At 48.2% G+C, this 18,726-nt stretch overlaps 1 protein-coding gene across 2 annotated transcripts in view; it reads right to left on the reverse strand.

Annotated features, from left to right (window-relative positions):
- Window positions 1-18,726, reverse strand: part of KIF26B (kinesin family member 26B) — a 557,329-nt gene that overhangs the window by 155,666 nt on the left and 382,937 nt on the right. For both annotated transcript variants that reach the window (XM_032242194.1, XM_032242195.1), the window contains one exon: window positions 13,793-13,976. In XM_032242194.1, coding sequence (XP_032098085.1) covers window positions 13,793-13,976 — 184 coding nt within the window. The remainder of the gene's footprint in view (window positions 1-13,792; window positions 13,977-18,726) is intronic.

An 18,726-nucleotide genomic window follows, 5' to 3' on the forward strand; every position in this document is an offset into this window, starting at 1 on the left:
CATATGAAACGGGGGAGCCATATGAAACGGGGGAGCCATATGAAACGGGGGAGCCATATGAAATGGGGAGGGCCATATTCTTGCTCTCCATTGCCCTCAGTGTATTCTAACCTTGCCTCTATTCCAGCCGAGATTATTTACCCCACCCCAGCTAAACAGGCATGGGTGAATAATCTCAGTTGGAATAGAGGCAGGGTGTCCGTGGGCTTATCCAGGCTCAGTCCCCTACTGAGTCTGAGAGTCACTCCAGTCCTCCAAAAAGAAACCTAAGAGGCTGCAGTTGATTAGCCACTGGCCCTGTGTCTCAGCAGTTATCTGTTCCATGCCGCCACAGCTCTGATGCCAGGACCCTACTTTTCTAAGAATCAAGAGTCTTTGCAGTACCCAGGATGGATGTCCTGCTCCTGAAACGCAAGGCTGCCAGTGACCAGCCTCCAGGTAACAGCTGCTGTTTCCCCTCAGGAGTCCCTAGTTCCTGGAGCACTCGGTAGATCCCAGGCATTCATGAGCTTCTCACGGTCTGGTTCCATGAAATACCACAGTTTGAATTTCTATTGCTTGAAACTAAAAGAAATCCCTTCCGTCTCCTTCATTCCCCTCCTCCCATCCCCATTCCAGAACACGCCACCTTCCAGGACTCACATTATCCAAGAATCTCGCCTATTCCTGGTGCTTCTTTCCTACCTTAACAGGGGTACTTTCAAAGGAGACTAGGAAACACTGGAATTTTGAAAGATAGGAAGTTTCTCCCTCCATGGTAAAAGCAAAACAAAGAATGCGCAGGTGTTGCCTGTGATGAAGAGCGTGACCCGGAATGGCAGACGACTTTCTATAAGACCTTGAACAAAGCCCTGTGCTTCAGCTCGGCACAGAGAGGGAAAGCCCAACTTCCTCATCACATGCATTCAGGGGAATTCCATCCAGAAGCAAGGGATGTGTGCGTTCTTGGAGAAGGGTCTGTCTGAGCGCATGTTTTACATGCCATTGTGACTCATGCTTACGAACGGACTGCAGGATGACCGCGTGGAGCGCATCGAAGCATTGAAATGAAAACGCAGGTACAGCCTTCCCTGACTGCTGTGCTCTCAGCTGTCCTCACAATGCAGCACGGAGGCTGCTCGGCAAAAACAAGGGCGAGCGAGGAGGCTCACCAGGAGGCCGGTGACCGGGGACAAATCTCAGCCCTATCTGCCGTGAGACGCCAGAGTGATGACAATCATAACAGGGACTTTTAGTTGAGCTATCTACCTAAAGAATGATTTTTAACTCTTTCTGAATCCTTAAGGATAGAGACCATTTTTAACTCAGTGGGCATCCCCAAAGTAACTAGCACCTAGAAGATACATGACACAGGCCTTACAAATGAATCAACGATGACCAGACGGACTAACAGGCGCTGTGTAAACGACGCAGGGAAAAGATCATGTAGGGACTGTGCTGTCCACCATCCTGTGCCACCTTTTCACTTTTTATAGAATGGGGAGCAGGGGAGGGAAAGGCCGAGCTGCAAACCCTGCTCCTGTTTCTCCAGTTTCCTATGATTAGCTTTCACAGGTTTCTATAAAAATGCCTCCCAGTGAGTATCTTGCTGATTGGATTTTCAAACATTGTCCTTCACTGAAAATCTTCTTGTGCAAGTATGATAAAATATTTTCTTAAAATGTGTAAAACAGGCCATGTGCAGTGGCTCATGTTTGTAATCCCAACACTTTGGGAGGCCAAGGCAGGTAGATTACTTGAGCCCAGGAGTTTGAGACCAGCCTGGCCCACATGGTGAAACCCCGTATCTACAAAAAATACGAAAAAATTAGCAGGGCATTGTGGTGTGTGTCTGTGGCCCCAGCTACGTGAGAGGCTGAGGTGGGAGGATCACCTGAGCTCAGGAAGTTGAGGCTGCAGTGAGCTGTGATGGGCCACTGCACTCCAGTCGGGGTGATGAAGTAAGACCCTGTCTAAAATTATACATACCCATAGAACAAGGAGCAGATCAAATGCATGACAATGAGTCAAAAATGACTGTCCCTCAGCTCATCATGAGCTAAGGCATTCCGGAGGCCGTTTGTCTTGCTTCCCAGACTTGAGGGAGAGGGGCATGTGGTCACGCGGCTGAAGGAAATAACCTTTGGGGAAAACAAGATTCTCCTTTTTCCTGTAAAAAACCTGAAAGTTAGTCTGGGCACAGTGGCTCACGCCTGTAATCCCAGCACTTTGGGAGGCTGAGGCAGGTGAATCACAAGGTCAAGAGTCGGAGACCATCCTGGCCAACATGGTGAAACTCCATCTCTACTAAAAATACAAAAATGAGCTGGGCATGGTGGCAGGTGCCTGTAGTCCCAGCTACCCTGGAGGCTGAGGCAGGAGAATCGCTTGAACATGGGAGGCAGAGGTTGCAGTGAGCTGAGATCGCGCCACTGCACTCCAGCCTGGGTGACAAGAGTGAGACTCTGTCTCAAAAAAAAAAAAAAAAAAAAAAAAAAAACCTGAGAGTTTCCATCGTTTAAACTCTTCTGGGCTTTCCGTTTTGAGGCTGACAAAAAAAGAGCTTGTAGCAACTTATTTACTAATGATTGTGAGTGCGTTAGGAGTTTACAAATTGGTTCCACACTGCCTGATCCCATTCTTGCTTCAGACCCCAGGACATACACGCCACTTCCCCAGCAGCTCCTCCACCAGTACTGGCTGAACCAAACTCACTACGTGGTCCCAGTTCTCTGCCTTTTGCCCCAGGCTGGCCCGAGCTGCTCCAGCCTAACCGTTGCGCTGTGGGCTTTCAAAGTACCGAAAGGGTCCTAAATGCAGGGCAGGCGCTGCTGCTCGGGAAGGGGGCAGCTGAGCACTGATGGCAGGGTGCTGGTGGAGAGCCAGGGTTAGCTGGGCGCACCCAGGATGGGACAGGCAAGAGCACTCTTCTGTAAGGCATGCCATTGTGATCTCACACTCCAGGAGGAAAGAACTCAGTGGAAACTGAAGAAGCCAGCCCTGGAAAGCAGACCAATTGTACATCACTGGTTTCAGCGAGAAAATGACTTTATTAGCTACAGCTGGAACAGAGCTCCACTAATGATTCCACCCAACGTTCACTGTTGTTGGTTAACAGACCTCAAGTGAGTTACAAGTGGACAAAACTGATATCTGAATCACTGGTTGTGGCACAGAACACAGAGGCAGACTGAGGAAAAGAGACTGGCAGGAAATCTGTCTGTAGCACTCTCTCAGTGCTACTGTAATTGTCTTACTTTTGGTTATTTTTCCAAGGCAGTTGGATCACTTGAGGTCAGGGGTTCGAGACCAACCTGGCCAATGTGGTGAAACACATCTCTACTAAAAATACAAAATTAGCCAGGGGTGGTGTTGTGGGCCTGTGGTCCCAGCTACTCAGGAGGCTGAGGCAGGAGAATTGCTTGTACCCAGGAGGCAGAGGTTGCAGTGAGCTGAGATCGTGCCATTGCAGTATAGCCTAGGCGACAGAGCAAGACTGTCTCAAAAAAAAAAAAAAAAAAGAATGTATCAGAATTATTCTCCCCCTCCATGATAATACATTTCAGTTCAGTGAAGCATTTCTAGAAGGGATTCAAGTATTTTCTATTCAATAGAAGTCATTCAGTAGGCAAGAACAGCATTTCCTATTCTGTTTCAGGCACAAAGGAAAACTTCCTAATTAACTCAGCGGTTTGGACTCACCATTTTTTTAATATAAAATATTTCTATCAATCCCATTTTAATGGGATAGTTATAACACATCATGATTAACTTTCCTTTCATCCATTAGCAAGAGAAAGACATGGAAAGATAAAATGCTGGAACGTTAACTTAAAATATACCTATTTCCATTCTCCTGATTTCAGTAATTGTCTAATTGTGCTGAGCTTAACTAAAATGTGGTTTTGGAACAAAGACTGATGAAAAGCCCTGTTTTGGCATATAATCCATCTTATTGCCCTTTGGTTAATTGAGACAGTGGCATTTATTCCAGAGAGAATTCCCTCATTTTATCTCATGTTTTTATTCCATAAATCAGGATGCTAATTAGGAAATACAGGTACTCCAGGAGGCACCAAGCCTGTCCCCCAATTATGACAAAGGTTGCTAGCTTTAAAAAAGGCCCCTTATAAAACTTCTCTCTCCTCCTCCTCCTCACTTATACACACACATATACAAGCCTACCATCTCCATTTAATGCTTTAAAGTAGAGCCAAAAATTGAGATCAAAAGTTGCAAAATGGGCTGGGTGTGGTGGCTCACACCTGTTATCCCAGCACTTTGGGAGACCAAGGCGGGTGAATCAACTGAAGTTGGAAGTTTGAGACCAGCCTGGCCAACATAGTGAAACCTCGTCTCTACCAAAAATACAAAAAATGAGCTGGGCATAGTGGCGCATGCCTGTAATCCCAGCTACTCCGGAGGCTGAGGCAGGAGAATCACATGAACAAGGGAGGCGGAGGTTGCAATGTGCTGAGACTGCGCCAATGCACTCCAAAAAAAAAAAAAAAAAAGTTGCAGAATGGGGGGAAACAATAAGAATCTCTTATTCAAATTCTGATTTACAGTTTTCCACAACGAACCATCTTTTACATTCAAAAGTTCAAACGTTTGTCTTCTGCCACATAAGTGGGTTGACAAGTTAGTGCCTCTCGCTGGGCCTCAGTTTCCTCGTGTGGAAAATGAGAGGACAGGACAAGACGGTCTTTAAGAAAATTCCTTCATGAGGGGTGTGGACGCTGTTTCCTATTTGCCAGTGTGTGGCATGAAGCATCCTCTTCTTCCTGATGTAAAACCCGGGGACATCTCGCACTCTGGGAAGAGTAAGTGGAGCCAAGGACTACTGGGTCCTGGTCGCTTCCGTGTTTTCACTGTGTCTGCATCATTTTCACAGCTGCCTCTTTTGGGGTGGACCCCACACAGTGCTCAGTGCCCCATCAAGACCTCACAAGGACTAGATAGAATTTTTTTTAAAAGTTCAACCACGTTGAGTATCCTTCTGGCATTGAGCTGGTACTGAAGGGGTACAAAGAGGAACAAAGAGGAAAAGAACATGTTTCCTCCTCCCAAGAAGCTAACCTGGTGAGGGAAACTGAAACATTTCACTAGAAACATAAGGGCTGATTTCTCGCGTGCCCACTGCTATATCTTGTGTGGTGTATTTACACGTATCAGTGCCTGGAAGGCATCATGTCCCTGACACTTAAACAAGAAGGTTTTCAGAAGACCCTGTCTACTCATAGGAAGCAGGCAGGGGGAGTTCAGAGAAGTAAGAAATGCAGGATCTCTGCCAAGCACGGTGGCTAGGGCCTGTAATCCCAGCACTTTGGGAGGCTGAGTCAGGTGGATCATGAAGTCAGGAGTTCAAGACCTGCCTGGCCAAGATGGCAAAACCCCATCTCTACTAAAAATATAAAAATTAGCCAGGTGTGGTGAGGGGCACCTGTAATTCCAGCTACTCAGGAGGCTGAGGCAGGAGAATCGCTTGAACCTGGGAGGTGGAGGTTGCAGTGAGCAGAGAGCATGCCATTGCACTCCAGTCTGGGAGACAGAGTAACACTCCATCTCAAAGAAAAAAAAAAAAAAATGCAGGATCTCCATGGAAAAAGTGGATGCAAAATTCTGTTCCTCTACCTGTACAGACCTACGATGTAAGATTGGAAACTCTGGGCTACAGGACCAAACCAGTCCTCCCTGCTCACCCCAGGTCCTTTCATCCACTTTGCTCTGTGCAGACATCTCTGGCCAGGAAAGCCAGAAAATGAGTATCTTATATGCAGTGATAAGCCATCCTATCCGAAATCTGATCTAATTCAACTGAAATGTGCTGCGTACCCCTTCTAGTCCTCCATTTGATAATGAAGACAACAGAAAATGACATCCAGACACCCTCATCAGAAGAAGTAAATGTAATCATGTTAATAATGAAGAATGAAAATGGCTTTACATTTTTTTTTTTTTTTTGAGTTGGAGTCTTGCTCTGTCATCCAGGCTAGAGTGTCGTGGGGCGATCTCAGCTCGCTGCAACCTCCGCCTCCCAGGTTCAAGCTATTCTCCTGCCTCAGCCTCCCGATTTGTTTTTTGAGATGGGGTCTCACCCTGTTGCCCCGGCTGGAGTACAGTGGGGTGATCTCAGCTCACTGCAACCTCCATCTCCCGGGTTCAAGAGATTCTCCTGCCTCAGCCTCCCGAGTAGCTGGGATTACAGGTGCCCACTACCATGCCCAGCTAATTTTTGTATTTTTAGTAGAGACAGGGTTTCGCCATGTTGGCCAGGCTGGTCTCAAACTTCTGACCTCAAGTGATCCACGCGCATCAGCCTCCCAAGGTGCTGGGATGACAGGCGTGAGCCACCGCGCCCAGTGCTTGCTTTCTTTATACAGATCCTTGCCTTGGTTTTCCTGTCCAGTAACCTCTAATGAAGAACATTCTCCAAACAGTTCCCACTCTGAAAGAATGAGGGCTGCTAAGTTCAGCAGTGGCATGGCATAGCAGAAAGCGCCTGTGACCGAGGTCTTTCAGATTTGTCCCCGAAATAGCATGGCCCTGCCAGCAGCGCCCCCTGCGCTTCCTGAGCTCTGGGCGCCTGGGGTGGCACGAGCAGCATACTGCGTATGCACGGCGCAGAGGCTGGCAAAATCCACATCCGTGGGAAAAGAGAAACGGCGAAGATTAATGAGTCAGAATATTTTTCCAAAGCCGCCTTTCTCTTGAGATATAAGTAGAAGGAAGGGTCCAAATAAGAAATAAAGGAAGAAAGGGAAACCACCACCACCAACTCTACATAAGCTTAGGAGACTCAATCAAAACCGACCGAGCGCAGAAGGGTCCCTGTAACTAGGCAGTGTAAGGTCACATGAGTTAATTTCCCAGACGAGCTAACAATTTAATTTACAAAGCTACCAGGCGAGCTATAGTGATGAACAGGTATTATCTATGCTGTTTCTCCCCCATCGGCGCACCAAAATAAGAGAACCCACAGTTTGCTCTTCCCAACTTCACTGTTTAAGGCTGGAGTTGTGAATGTAGTAGGGTCTAGGATTCTCCATCACACTTGAGTTCTTCATGCATACGTGAAATAAAGATGTTCATTCTGGCTCCAATCTTTTCTCTTCTTGGTCATGCCTCAGGATGAGGAAGGGCAGCAGTAATAAGGAGGGACTGGACAGTTTGTGTGTTGTGTAAATAAACCGCACCTTGGTGGGCTGAAAAGCATGAGATTTTCCACCGGATATATTCTGGTATCACCTCCTGTTTCTGCTTGTTGACTAAGTGAGTGAAAGCTACAGAGTGCCTTTTCAAAAACAGTACTTTAATCTAATTTTAAAATCTTGTTTTCCTCTTCTTACAAGCAGAATGTAAACAGAATAGAAATCTCGTCTTTCTCTTCCATGCAATGTCACAAGGATTTACTAACTGAATGGCTTCTACCCTAAAAATGCTAATAAATCTGTACAGGAAAAGGGTCTCTACTAAAAACACACATGGTGTTTTATTTTTCTTTTCTATGTTTAGTTTCCACACCAAACAAAGGAGAGCTTAGAGTTAAGCTAAATCTAGAGAATAAAGGACCTAATGACATGAAATATAGTGTGTAAGTGTGTATATATGTCTGTGGACAGATTAGCAAATATAAGCTTTAATAGATGCCAAAATATGTTGGCACCAGGTTTGAAAAATAGTGCTGAATAAGAGGCAAATTACGTAAAATTGGTCAGGCACCATGCTCATGCCTGTAATCCCAGCACTTTGGGAGGCCGAGGTGGGCAGATCATGAGGTCAGGAGATCAAGACCATCCTGGCTTACACAGTGAAACCCCATCTCTACTAAAAATACAAAAAATTAGCTGGGCGTGGTGGCACATGCCTGTAGTCCCATCTACTCTGGAAGCTGAGGCAGGAGAATCACTTGAACCTGGGAGGTGGAGGTTGCAGTGAGCCAAGATCGCACCACTGCACTCCAGCCTGGACAAGAGAGCAAGATTCTGTCTCCAAAACAAACAAACAAACAAAAAAACCAGATTACTTAAAGTTAAGGGTTGAGGAGGACAGAAAATAATGGCTCCCATCTTTATTGCATAAGAAAGATAATCTGGCCAGACATTCGAGTCCGTTTCTAAATTGCAATTCTGATAAGCCTGCCAAATTGCCTGCTTTGAGGCTGTACTGCTCAGAGGAGAAATCTTCATGAAGCACTTCAAAAACACCCAGATGGATGGGCACGGGAGGTGATGGGCATGGGAGGTGATGGGCACGGGAGGTGATGGGCATGTACTGTTTTTATTTTTTTTTTTGAGATGGAGTTTCGCTCGTTACCCAGGGTGGAGTGCAATGGCGCGATCTCGGCTCACCGCAACCTCTGCCTCCTGGGTTCAGGCAATTCTCCTGCCTCAGCCTGCTGAGTAGCTGGGATTACAGGTGCCCCACGGCCCGTCTGCCCAGACGAGGCTAGGCAGCCATCCTAAGGTTGAAAGCAGCATTTATGGCACAGGAGTGGTGGCTGAGGTTGAATGTCCATCAGATATTTCCATGGGAGTTTAGAGTTTGTGGAGACCAGGCTCTATCTTCCCCTCACTGTGCCAGAGCACTCAACCAGCTCCTGCGTCCTGGCCTTCAGTGGCACTTCTGCAGCACCTGGGAGACAGCAGGTCCTTAGAGTGTGCTAAGCCCCCCTTGACTTATTCCCAGCTTCACTTTCCACGATTCATCTTCCTGTTTGCTCCATTCAACTTTTTATGATCCTTCCAAATTCTAGGGTCTAGAGAACACTCTTGATGCTAGGATTCACCTACAAGAATTTTCTGGTATCACCCACTGGGGGGAAGAGGGGTAGGCACTGATCACAGCTGTTCTTTTGAGGCATCCCTGGTGATATGAAGAGAGAGACGGCTCCTTTTCCCTTCCTGCTTCATGTATTTTCCTTCGGGTATTCTTCTGGGAAGAGGAGAACCAACCAACCTACAGGCTGTCATGAATCTCATGTGACTGTCACTGTGACCGTTCTCACTTTTTAAAATGTCGATGCCTCCATGGTGCGGCTGCAGAGCCACATATGTAGCAAATCAAACAGAAGGATGCTTGGCTCTGGAAACATGTAATCCAAGACAAAAAGCTCTGACATTAAGCTGTGACATACCAACAAATGAACCCTCAACGTGGATGTTAATTAATTGTGCAAACAAATTTCGTGAAGAACGTTTGCTGACTTAAGACAAGGAACCGTTTTCAAACACATTAGAAGCATCATTTACATATAAGCCAAAGCAGTGAAATATACATGGGAGTAAGCTGCTTTGATCCACTAATCATCTTTATCTGTTTGTGAAGAATATAAGACTACTCAGTAGCATAATTTCTCTATGTAACTTGCAAGTGAGACAGAATCACTTTAAGCCTATAATCCTGACTGTCCTTCGTATTGGCCCAGATTGGTGAGATTTATGAGTGACTGGGATAAAGCACTAAGCTATAAATGCCATAAGAACAGGCACTCTGCCTTGCCCATTACTGCAAACCTAAGCCTGCTGCTCAGCATACTACCTGACACATAGTAGGCGCTTAATAAATATTTGCTGTGAACCAGGCACAGTGGTTCATGCCTGTAATCTTAGCACTTTGGGAGGCTGAGGTAGGTGGATCACTGGAAGTCAGGAGTTCAAGACCAGCCTGGCCAACATAGTAAAACTCTGTCTCTACTAAAAATACAAAAATTAGCCAGGTGTGGTGGCAGCATGCCTGTCATCCCAGCTAACCTCAGGAGGCTGAGGCAGGAATATCTATCGCTTGAACCAGGGAGGCGGAGGTTGCAGGGAGCTGAGATTGCGCTATTGCACTCCAGCCTGGGCGACAGAGGGAGACTGTCTCAAAAAAAAGAAAAAGAAAAAAGTATTTGCTGTGTATGAGGAAATGCTGTAGGGGCAGAGGGCCCTGAGGTGTTGCGCGTGTGTGTGTGCGTGTGTGCGTGTGTGTGTGCGCGTGTGTGTGTGTGCGTGTGTGCGTGTGTGTGCGCGCGTGTGCGCGCGTGTGTGTGTGCGTGTGTGTGTGCGTGTGTGCGCGCGTGTGTGTGCGTGTGTGTGTGCGTGTGTGCGCGCGTGTGTGTGTGTGCTTGCGCACGCTTCAGCTCTAAGTACGCGGAAGTCACCTCTATTTCTCCCATCACCATGGCCTCTAGAAAGGCTTTTGCCTCAAGAAGCGCTCAATGGCCAGCAATGACTCCCTGGTGGTGGCTGGGCAGTGGGGTTGCTGCTGGCAACAGCGGGGGGCGGGAAGGAGGGACGGGATGGGATGGCGAGCCTCCCTTCTCCCTCTGTCTGTGTATTCTTGACTGTTATTCCCCGTCCTCTCCCAACCCTGGCTCGGAAAAGTATGTCTTCACCCACTGGATCAAGGCAACTGCTTCCCAGCGGCGTCTTGCTACTGTTCTGGTTTTAGGACACTCTTGCCTCCACCCCAAATCGTCAAGGGTCATGTTTGTCTCGTGACAGCCTGAGGGAAATGGCTTCAAGGCCCTGACTTCTTGCCCGGCTTCTGGAGTCACTGGGAAACTGTGACCCTCACTGGGCCTCAGTTTTCTTATTTGCTAAATAAGAAGTTGCTCTGAATAAACGCATACAATCCCTTCCCATTGAGGAAGACCTCCCAGGTTTCCAGAGGGAGGCGGTGGGTGGCTGAGGCCGGAGAGGCGGGGCTGGGCTGGGAGAAGCCTCCCACCTTCAGGGCCATCTCAAGCAGTGGCGATTCCCGCTCCCCTGCCACCACTCTAGGAGGCTCCAGGTCAGGTTTAAATCATCAATCAGCTTGCTTTTGGGAATTCAATCAAACTTGTCTGCCTCAAACCCACCGATTTATATATAGCGCCAATTATTTATGTTCTATATTAAACTCCACTGTATTTCTTGGAGATATTAAAATATAAATTATGCAACAGAGATAAATTGATGGAAATTTTTCTACATGGCTAAAAAGAACTGCTGTTCTAAATGATGGTGAGGTATCAGTGGAGGTGGAAGAAGCAGGAGTCGGAGAAGACAGACCTTAGCTAAGGCCCGGCAGTTTGGCACCCATATGGTAGGGCAGTCAGAGCCTGCTGACAGCACAGGAGCACTCCGTGCAGAAAGAGGCAGGGTCTCGGTCACTTCCTGTTTCAGTCATGGTACACATTCTCTCCAAATGTCACCTCCTCCCCCTCACTGTCCCTCACCCTCCAGAAGCCTGAGCAGGACAGGAGGTTGGACTCAGCTGCCGCCATCTGGCCACCGGTCAGATGGAAGTCATACCTTCTATTATCTTCTGTGACCGCAGGCCGAGGCCCCGCTCCAGGACACAGTCCTGTGGATGAACTCAAGGCTTTGATTGCATTTTGGATTGCAAGTGAATGAGAGGGATATCTTTAATTAAAATAAAAAATGTGTGGTTTGCAAACTTAAACTAACAAGCATAACTCTCTTCACCATAAGTTCCTGATTTCGCGATGTGCGTGTGTATGTGGTCACTATACGGCACATCATGAAATCAAGATCGGCCCGGTGTCCTTTGCCCTCCAAACGGTTTTTGTGTCAGTGCTGGGTCATCCTGCTGGCTGGGACGCTCTTTCTGCTGCGGTGGTCCCTGGCCTTGGCACCCTGATGTCCTCGTCTCAGAATTCCAGGGAGGGTGCTGGGGCAGTGGAGGAGAGGTCAGAGCTTTGGGCTTGGGGCCCAGGCCCCAGAACATGCATCCACATCAACCCTTTCAGGAAACACGGACAGGGCCAGTCCTGTAGATGTGGGGGGACAGTTTCTGATGTGGTTCATTTTGAGGTGCCCTGGACAGGGCTTTGTTGGGGTACATGAGTACCCCACGTTTGCTAATAATCTGGCACCTTTTCAAGGGGCCATCACTGAAATATTTGCTCACACTTATTCAGAAGAGAAGTGAGGTGTTGCTTAGAGCACAAGAGAGGAAGGTGGCCGCACTGACAGCTTCATTTCACTTTGTCCAGGGCCATTCAGCTCCGGCACCGAAGTTCCAAACCAAGAGCCCAGGTACACTTACAAGCAGTTCAAGTGGTACGGCTTATGTTATCTGTATCTTACCACAATTACAAATTTAAAATTTCAAAAAGAATAGAAGATCCCAGCAATTACTTGGACCCAGCCCTCTTAGAAGACAGTGTATCAACCATCCACAATCACACCTGGGTGCCCTGGGGGGTACCATGGCCCCTCCTTGGGGGCTTTCACCCACTGAGTGAGTCCTCTCCCAGACAGGAGTTCTGGTCCACACTGTGTTTTTCACCTGCCTCCATGTCCACTGATGCCAGGGCAGCCCCTGCAGACAGCCCAGGCCCTGCCCTGACTCCTTGGTCTTACTTACCCGCTGGGCCTGGGAAAGCTGTCAGCTGTAAACTGTCTGCCCTGCCCACCACCATGGAAAACTCCAGGGCTGGACGCTTCCCATCAGAGGCAGCATTGCTGTGTTCAATGTACGATGTTTTAAAAAACAGACACTCTGTGGCCCAGGCTGGAATGCAGTGGCACGATCATTGCTCACTGCAGCCTCAAACTCCTGGCCTCAAGTGCTCCTCTCTCCCTAGCCTCCTGAGTAGCTGGGACTACAGGCATCTGCCGTTGTGCCTGGCTGGCTTTTAAATTGTTTTGTAGAGACAGGGTCTTGCTATGTTACCCAGGCTAGTCTCGAACTCCTGGCCTCAAGTGCTCCTCTTGCTGTGGCCTCCCAAAGCCCTGGGATTACAGGTGTGACCACTGTGTCCAGCCTATTCAATGCAATCTTGAAATTTAAACTCTTCTTGGGGAAAAGAACCACAAGAAGTTAATGCCTTTCCAACAAGGTGGTGAGATTAACGTGAGAAGCTGGGAAAGGAGAAAAGAAAACGGAAGAGGGGCAGAGGGCGTAAGGGGAAACTCCAGAGAGACTGGGAGGCCTCCTGAGGACCAGAAACCCAGGCGCGGCCGTGTTTCGGTACCCAGGGGACTGGCAGTTAGTGATCTGAACAAGCAAAATCCCAATCTGCGCAGGTTAGTCGTTGCTCCCTTCGGCAAGACTGGCAAGTTCACAGACAGAGCTCAGGGTCGGAGTCACGTGAAGTCTGCAAAGGATCAGTGAGAGCGTGTGCACCACTCACACTTTTGATAAAAATCTAAAAACCCGCCGCCTCTTTCTTTAGCTCCATGTTTGTGTAAGTCCCAGCTTATTCATTCACCGTAAATGACTTCACCCACACGCTTCGCTCAGAAGGGAGAAAGAATTTAGAAATGACACTTAAAAATACATTATCCCAAGTGCAGCTGAGCAACATCTTGCAAACGTGATTCTACAGCTCTTTCTAAGTATTTGTGACGATTTGAAACTGCGCTTCCTGGCCAGCGTTCCTCACAAATCCCCGTGGTGGCCTAGCTCAGAGTCACGGCTTCTCTGAAGGCGAGGAAGAAACCCAAAGTGTCCCAGGGAAATGACGAGGCATCATGACATCTCATTTCTCTGCCTGGTGCTACGGCGTCCCTCGGTCCCCTGCCTCTGCCTCCATCGTTTGTGTCTTTTCTTTAAATGACTACGACTCTGTCAAACACAGCACAGCTGTTTTTTCCCACCATAAGCAAATCAGGCCTCTTATAGTTTGAATGTCTTAGTTTACTGCTTAGTGTATGCAACCAATGACAATTTTACAGGACTTTCAAATGAATTTCACGTTGCTTCCTTTTCTCCCCGGCACCGTCTTATTTTAACACATCGGAGCCCTCATTTTCTTCTTTCTGAAACCTGATCCAGAACCTGGCACCCTGGGCAAATGGCAGGGACGGCGGATGGTGCCTACCTTGCCCAGGCCCGGGGTGTCCTTCACCTTGTTGACAGCTCTCAGCAGACAGGGCGGGGCTGGGGGAGGGGAGGTTTGCAGAATCCCACTGAAGCTGGTGGCGAAGAGCGGGGGCTCAGCAGCAGAGGAAGCGGAAGGCCGGTGCTTCTTCTTTTTAGAAGACAGATTTAACTTCTGGGCAGCTCTGGAGGCGAAAACATAAAAAAGAAGCAGTAAGGAGGAAAATTATTATATAATCAGGCAGGTATGCCAGGGTTACTTCCTTTTCTTTCTTTCCTTTTTTTTTTTTTTTTTTTTTGAGACTGAGTTTCGCTCTTGTTGCCCAGGCTGGAGTGCAATGGCGGGATCTCAGCTCACTGCAACCTCCACCTCCCAGGTTCAAGTGATTCTCCTGCCTCAGTCTCCCGAGTAGCTGGGATTATAGACATGCACCACCACGCCCAACTAATTTTGTATTTTCAGTAGAGATGGGGTTTCTCCATGTTGGTCAGGCTGGTCTTGAACTCTCAACCTCAGGTGATCTGCCTGCCTTGGCCTCCCAAAGCGCTGGGATTACAAGCGTAAGCCACCATGCCCAACCCATTTTCTTTCTCTTAAAAAACCCCTAGTTCCCACTGAGGCCTTAATCATTTCTTCTCTCCTCATGCTCAGTGTCCTCTATAGCAGTGCCTTACTATAACAGAGTGAACTTAACGAGCTTCCCAATCATTTATACAGCAAAAGAAAAAAAAAAACCAAAAACATAAAATGGCAGGATTCTGCAATCACAATTTACAAAGAATTGTTTGTTATCCACCAACATTCAGCTGCAGCAGGAACAGTGCTGGGCATCTGTGGGGATAAACAGCACCCATTAAGTTAATCACTCCACAGCTTCTCTGGCATAAACTCAAGTGCAAGAGACCTCATGAGCTCATTAAAAAACTCTGACACCTTGTAAAATCCAAACCAGTCTGATGAAGAACCATGTGGAGGCCAGTCAAGGCATGTTATGCACGGGGCACTGGAAGGAAAACGCAAGCCCCGGCTCCCCAGGGAAAATCAAACTGGTTTTAGAAATATAAGAGCAAATCAGAAGGTGAACTCCAGCCACGGTGCGGGGCGCTGAGACCATGGGCTGTCCACGTAGATAACAGGATATTGTGCACAGAGGTCTTTAAATACAAAACGCAATTCACAGGCAAGTGCAAAGAGTAAGGGGGTCAAGGCGTGAACGGGCACAGAGGGTGGAGATGGAACGGCAGGAGGGAAGGCTACCAGCATCATTAGTAACACACGCTGTTCACATGACATCATCCATCATTTCAAGTATCCTGTAACACTGAAAACATGAGCATCTTGGCCGGGCACAGTGGCTCACACCCGTAATCCCAGCACTTTGGGAGGTGGAGGCAGGCAGCTCATCTGAGGTCAGGAGTTCCAGATCAGCCTGACCAACAAGGTGAAACCCTATCTCTATTAAAAATGCAAAAATGAGCTGGGCGCGATGGCAGGTGTCTGCAGGCCCAGCTACTCGGGAGGCTGAAGTGCTTTATCCAGGGAGGTGGAGGTTGCAGTGTGCCAAGATTGCGCCACTGCACTTCAGCCTGGGTGACGGAGCGAGACTCCATCTCAAAAAACAAACAAACAAACAAAACCATGATAATCTTGCCCAGCATGGTGGTTCACACCTGTAATCCCAGCACTTTGGGAGGCTGAGGCAGGTGGATCACATGAGGTCAGCAGTTCGAGACCAGCATGGCCAACAAGGGGAAACCCCATCTCTACTAAAGATACAAAAATTAGCCAGGCGTGGTGGTACATGCCTATAATTGCAGCTACTCGGGAAGCTGAGGCAGGAGAATTGCTTGAACTTGGCAGGCAGAGGTCACAGTGAGCTGAGATGGTGCCACTGCACTCCGGCCTGGGCGACAGAGGCATACTTTGTCTCAAAAGAAAAAGCAAAACAAAACATAATCATCTTTTTGCAGAAAAAAGGAAGAAAACAGGGCAAGGGGCGTGTGAGACAAAGGCATTTCACAGTCTGTAATACGCTCATTTCTGGATTAATTCTTGATGTTTACACACTATATTCTTGTTCTAAGAATTCCAATTTCCTCATCAAATGTTTGAAACGTGTGAGCTGCTGCTTAAAAGGAAAGGACACCCCTGACTTTATCCTACTGATTAGAACCTCACAAGTCATCCAGTGTTCTTACCACTGCACAACACATCGCAGGAGAGGCAGGCCAGAAAGACCAAAGCGTCACTGTGTGCACCTCCGCCCCTCCTGCATCCCAGTCTCTTTTCATGGTCTGAGATAGTTGGTTTTGATTCTGTATCAGTAAGTACCATGCTTTTGCCAAATCCCGAGTTACAAAATTGCCACCACACAAATATGGCAAATGGTGTTGCCATTTCAATGCTTGCATTTTCTCATCATAAAACTGAAAATCTGTTTCACAAGAGTGAAATACAGAGGGCTGAGCTAAGTGAGGAATTACCAATTTTGATGAGAAGATGCCCTACGTCACCCTACCGTAGGATGACGGTGAAGGGAAGGCACTGGATGCTTTCTGTTTTCAATCAGTGAAAAGAAACAACTAGAAATCCTTCTTTTCTATTTCACTGCTACTCTTCCTGGCACTTTCTTTCCAAAATTAAGGGTGAATGGAATTATCCAGTGACCAGTCTGAGGCTTCCCTTGGCAGCTTTCCTTCCTTTTGAGATTCTCTCCCTAAATGAACAGTGACTCAGCCCAGGCCAGTCATCGGCACGGGGCATCACATGGCCTTCGACACCTACGCGCACCTCTGCTCTGCCATCCCTCCCTGCTCTCCAGCCAGCCTGCCTGTGTCTCAGAGGGCTAGAAGAGGAAAGAGGATGGCGATCTGCTGGGAACTCAAAGGCGGTGTTTATCCATCTACACTCAGGATTGCTTTTTACAGTGGAAAAGGGACCAGGCGGCGGCTACGGCTCCCAGTCCCTTCCTGCTGGCATCCCACTCTACATGGAGAAACAGACGGAGGAAGGGAGTGACGCTGAAGGGCAGCTCAGAACGGGCAGGAGCCTGAAGCCTTCTTCCTTTTTCTAATCTCTGCCACCCCTGTCCACCCCACACATCCCCTGCTGAGGAGAAAGCGAGGATTCCTGAAATTAAAGCACACCCCGAGATACCCCTCCAAGGCTGCCCTCCTGCCTGCCTCCTATAACCAAACTTTCACTCTGCTTCCCAATGGCACACAGACATGTCGTTATTTCTCTCATCTTAAAAAAAGTAAAACACAAATCCTTCTCCTGATTCTTCTTCCCCAGCAGCTGCTATTCTACTTCCTTGCCCATCTGGACAGCAAAACTCAGGGCAGGTGTTTTCTGTGCTCGCGCTCTCCAGCCCTTCTCCTTCCGTCATCCATGAGTCACTGCCTCATCCGTGTGTCCCATGCTCATCGGAAACCGCCCTCGTCTGGGTTACCGATAACAACCACGGCTGCTCAGTGCAATGGTTCTCAGCCCCGTCTCGGCCTGCCAGAGCACTGAGTACACCCTTCCTCCGTGATGCCCTTCTACTAGGCTTCGAGGACACCTGCCCATTCCTTTCCAGTCTCCTTTGCTGGTTCCGCCTCTTCCACCCAGCCTCTTACTGACGGGCTCAGGGCTCCGTCCTCATCCTCTGCACTGCTGCCCTCAACCCCTCCGTGCTTCCTTCCAGGATCATGATTTAAATAACATCCTTAATGTCTGTGATTAATCAATTCTTATTTTATTTCCAGCTTAGATCCCTCTCTGAAAGTCCACATTTATGTATCTAATTACCTCCTTAACAATTCCACTTGTTTATCTAATAAACATCTCTAAAACCAAGGTCCTGATTTTTTTCCTGCAAAGCTGTTAGGCATTCAGCCTTTCCTGTATCAGAAAATGGCAGGTCCATCCTTCCAATGACTTCTCTGAGGTTGCGCTCCCTTCTCACACGTCTAATCCATCAGGAAGTTTTGTTGTTAAAACTTCAGAGTAGATCCACGATCCAGCTACCTCTCGCCACCTTTACCAGCAGCTTGGTCAGCTTGGTCAGAGCCACAGACTTCTCTCGCTGGATTGCTGCAAGTCTCCTAACTTGTCCCCATCCTCTGCACCTGCTCCCCACCTACCTGTTCACAGAGGGGCCAGAGTACCTCTTTAGAATTTAAGTCTGCTCAGGGCGCTGCATTTGACTCTCCTATCACTCGGAGTAAACCCAAAGTGCTTGCTGTGGCCCATCAGGCCTGACGCTGTCTGCCCCTCCCCATACCCCTCAGGACACCTCTCCTACCACTCTCTTCTTTGACTATTCTGCTTCAGTCATACTCCGAATACTCTGGGTCCAATACCCGTCTCAGGGCCTTTGCACAGGCTGCTGCCTCAACCTGGAGTGCTCTGCCCAGACGGAGACAGGCATATGGCTCCCTCCCTCATCTCCTTTAAATCTTTGCTCAGGCCAGGCGCAGTGGCTCACACCTGTAATCCCAGCACTTTGGGAGGCCGATGCAAGCAGATCACAAGGTCAGGAGTCCAAGACCAGCCTGGCCACTATGGTGAAACCCTGGCCAATATGGTGAAACTCTACTAAAAATAGAAAAATTAGCCAGGTGTGGTGGCGCACGCCTGTAATCCCACCTACTCGGGAGGCTGAGGCAGGAGAATCGCTTGAACCTGGAAGGCAGAGGTTGCAGTAAGCCAAGATTGCACCATTGCACTCCAGCCTGGTGACAGAGTGAGACTCTGTCTCAAAAAAAAAAAAAAAAAAAAAAAAAAATCTTTGCTCAAATGTTACTTTATCAACGAACCTACCTTGCCCATCATGGTGGACAGTACTTTCCAAAGATGGTGGCATCAGTGTGTCTCCCACATGGACTTCTTACAACCTGACACTGATACTCTTCCCTTGAGAGGTGGGGGCCTAGGTTCCTTCTTGAACC

Source organism: Sapajus apella, unplaced genomic scaffold, assembly GCF_009761245.1.
Source record: "Sapajus apella isolate SASKATOON/1434 unplaced genomic scaffold, GSC_monkey_1.0 scaffold49, whole genome shotgun sequence".
In the NCBI taxonomy this organism is placed as follows: domain Eukaryota; kingdom Metazoa; phylum Chordata; class Mammalia; order Primates; family Cebidae; genus Sapajus; species Sapajus apella.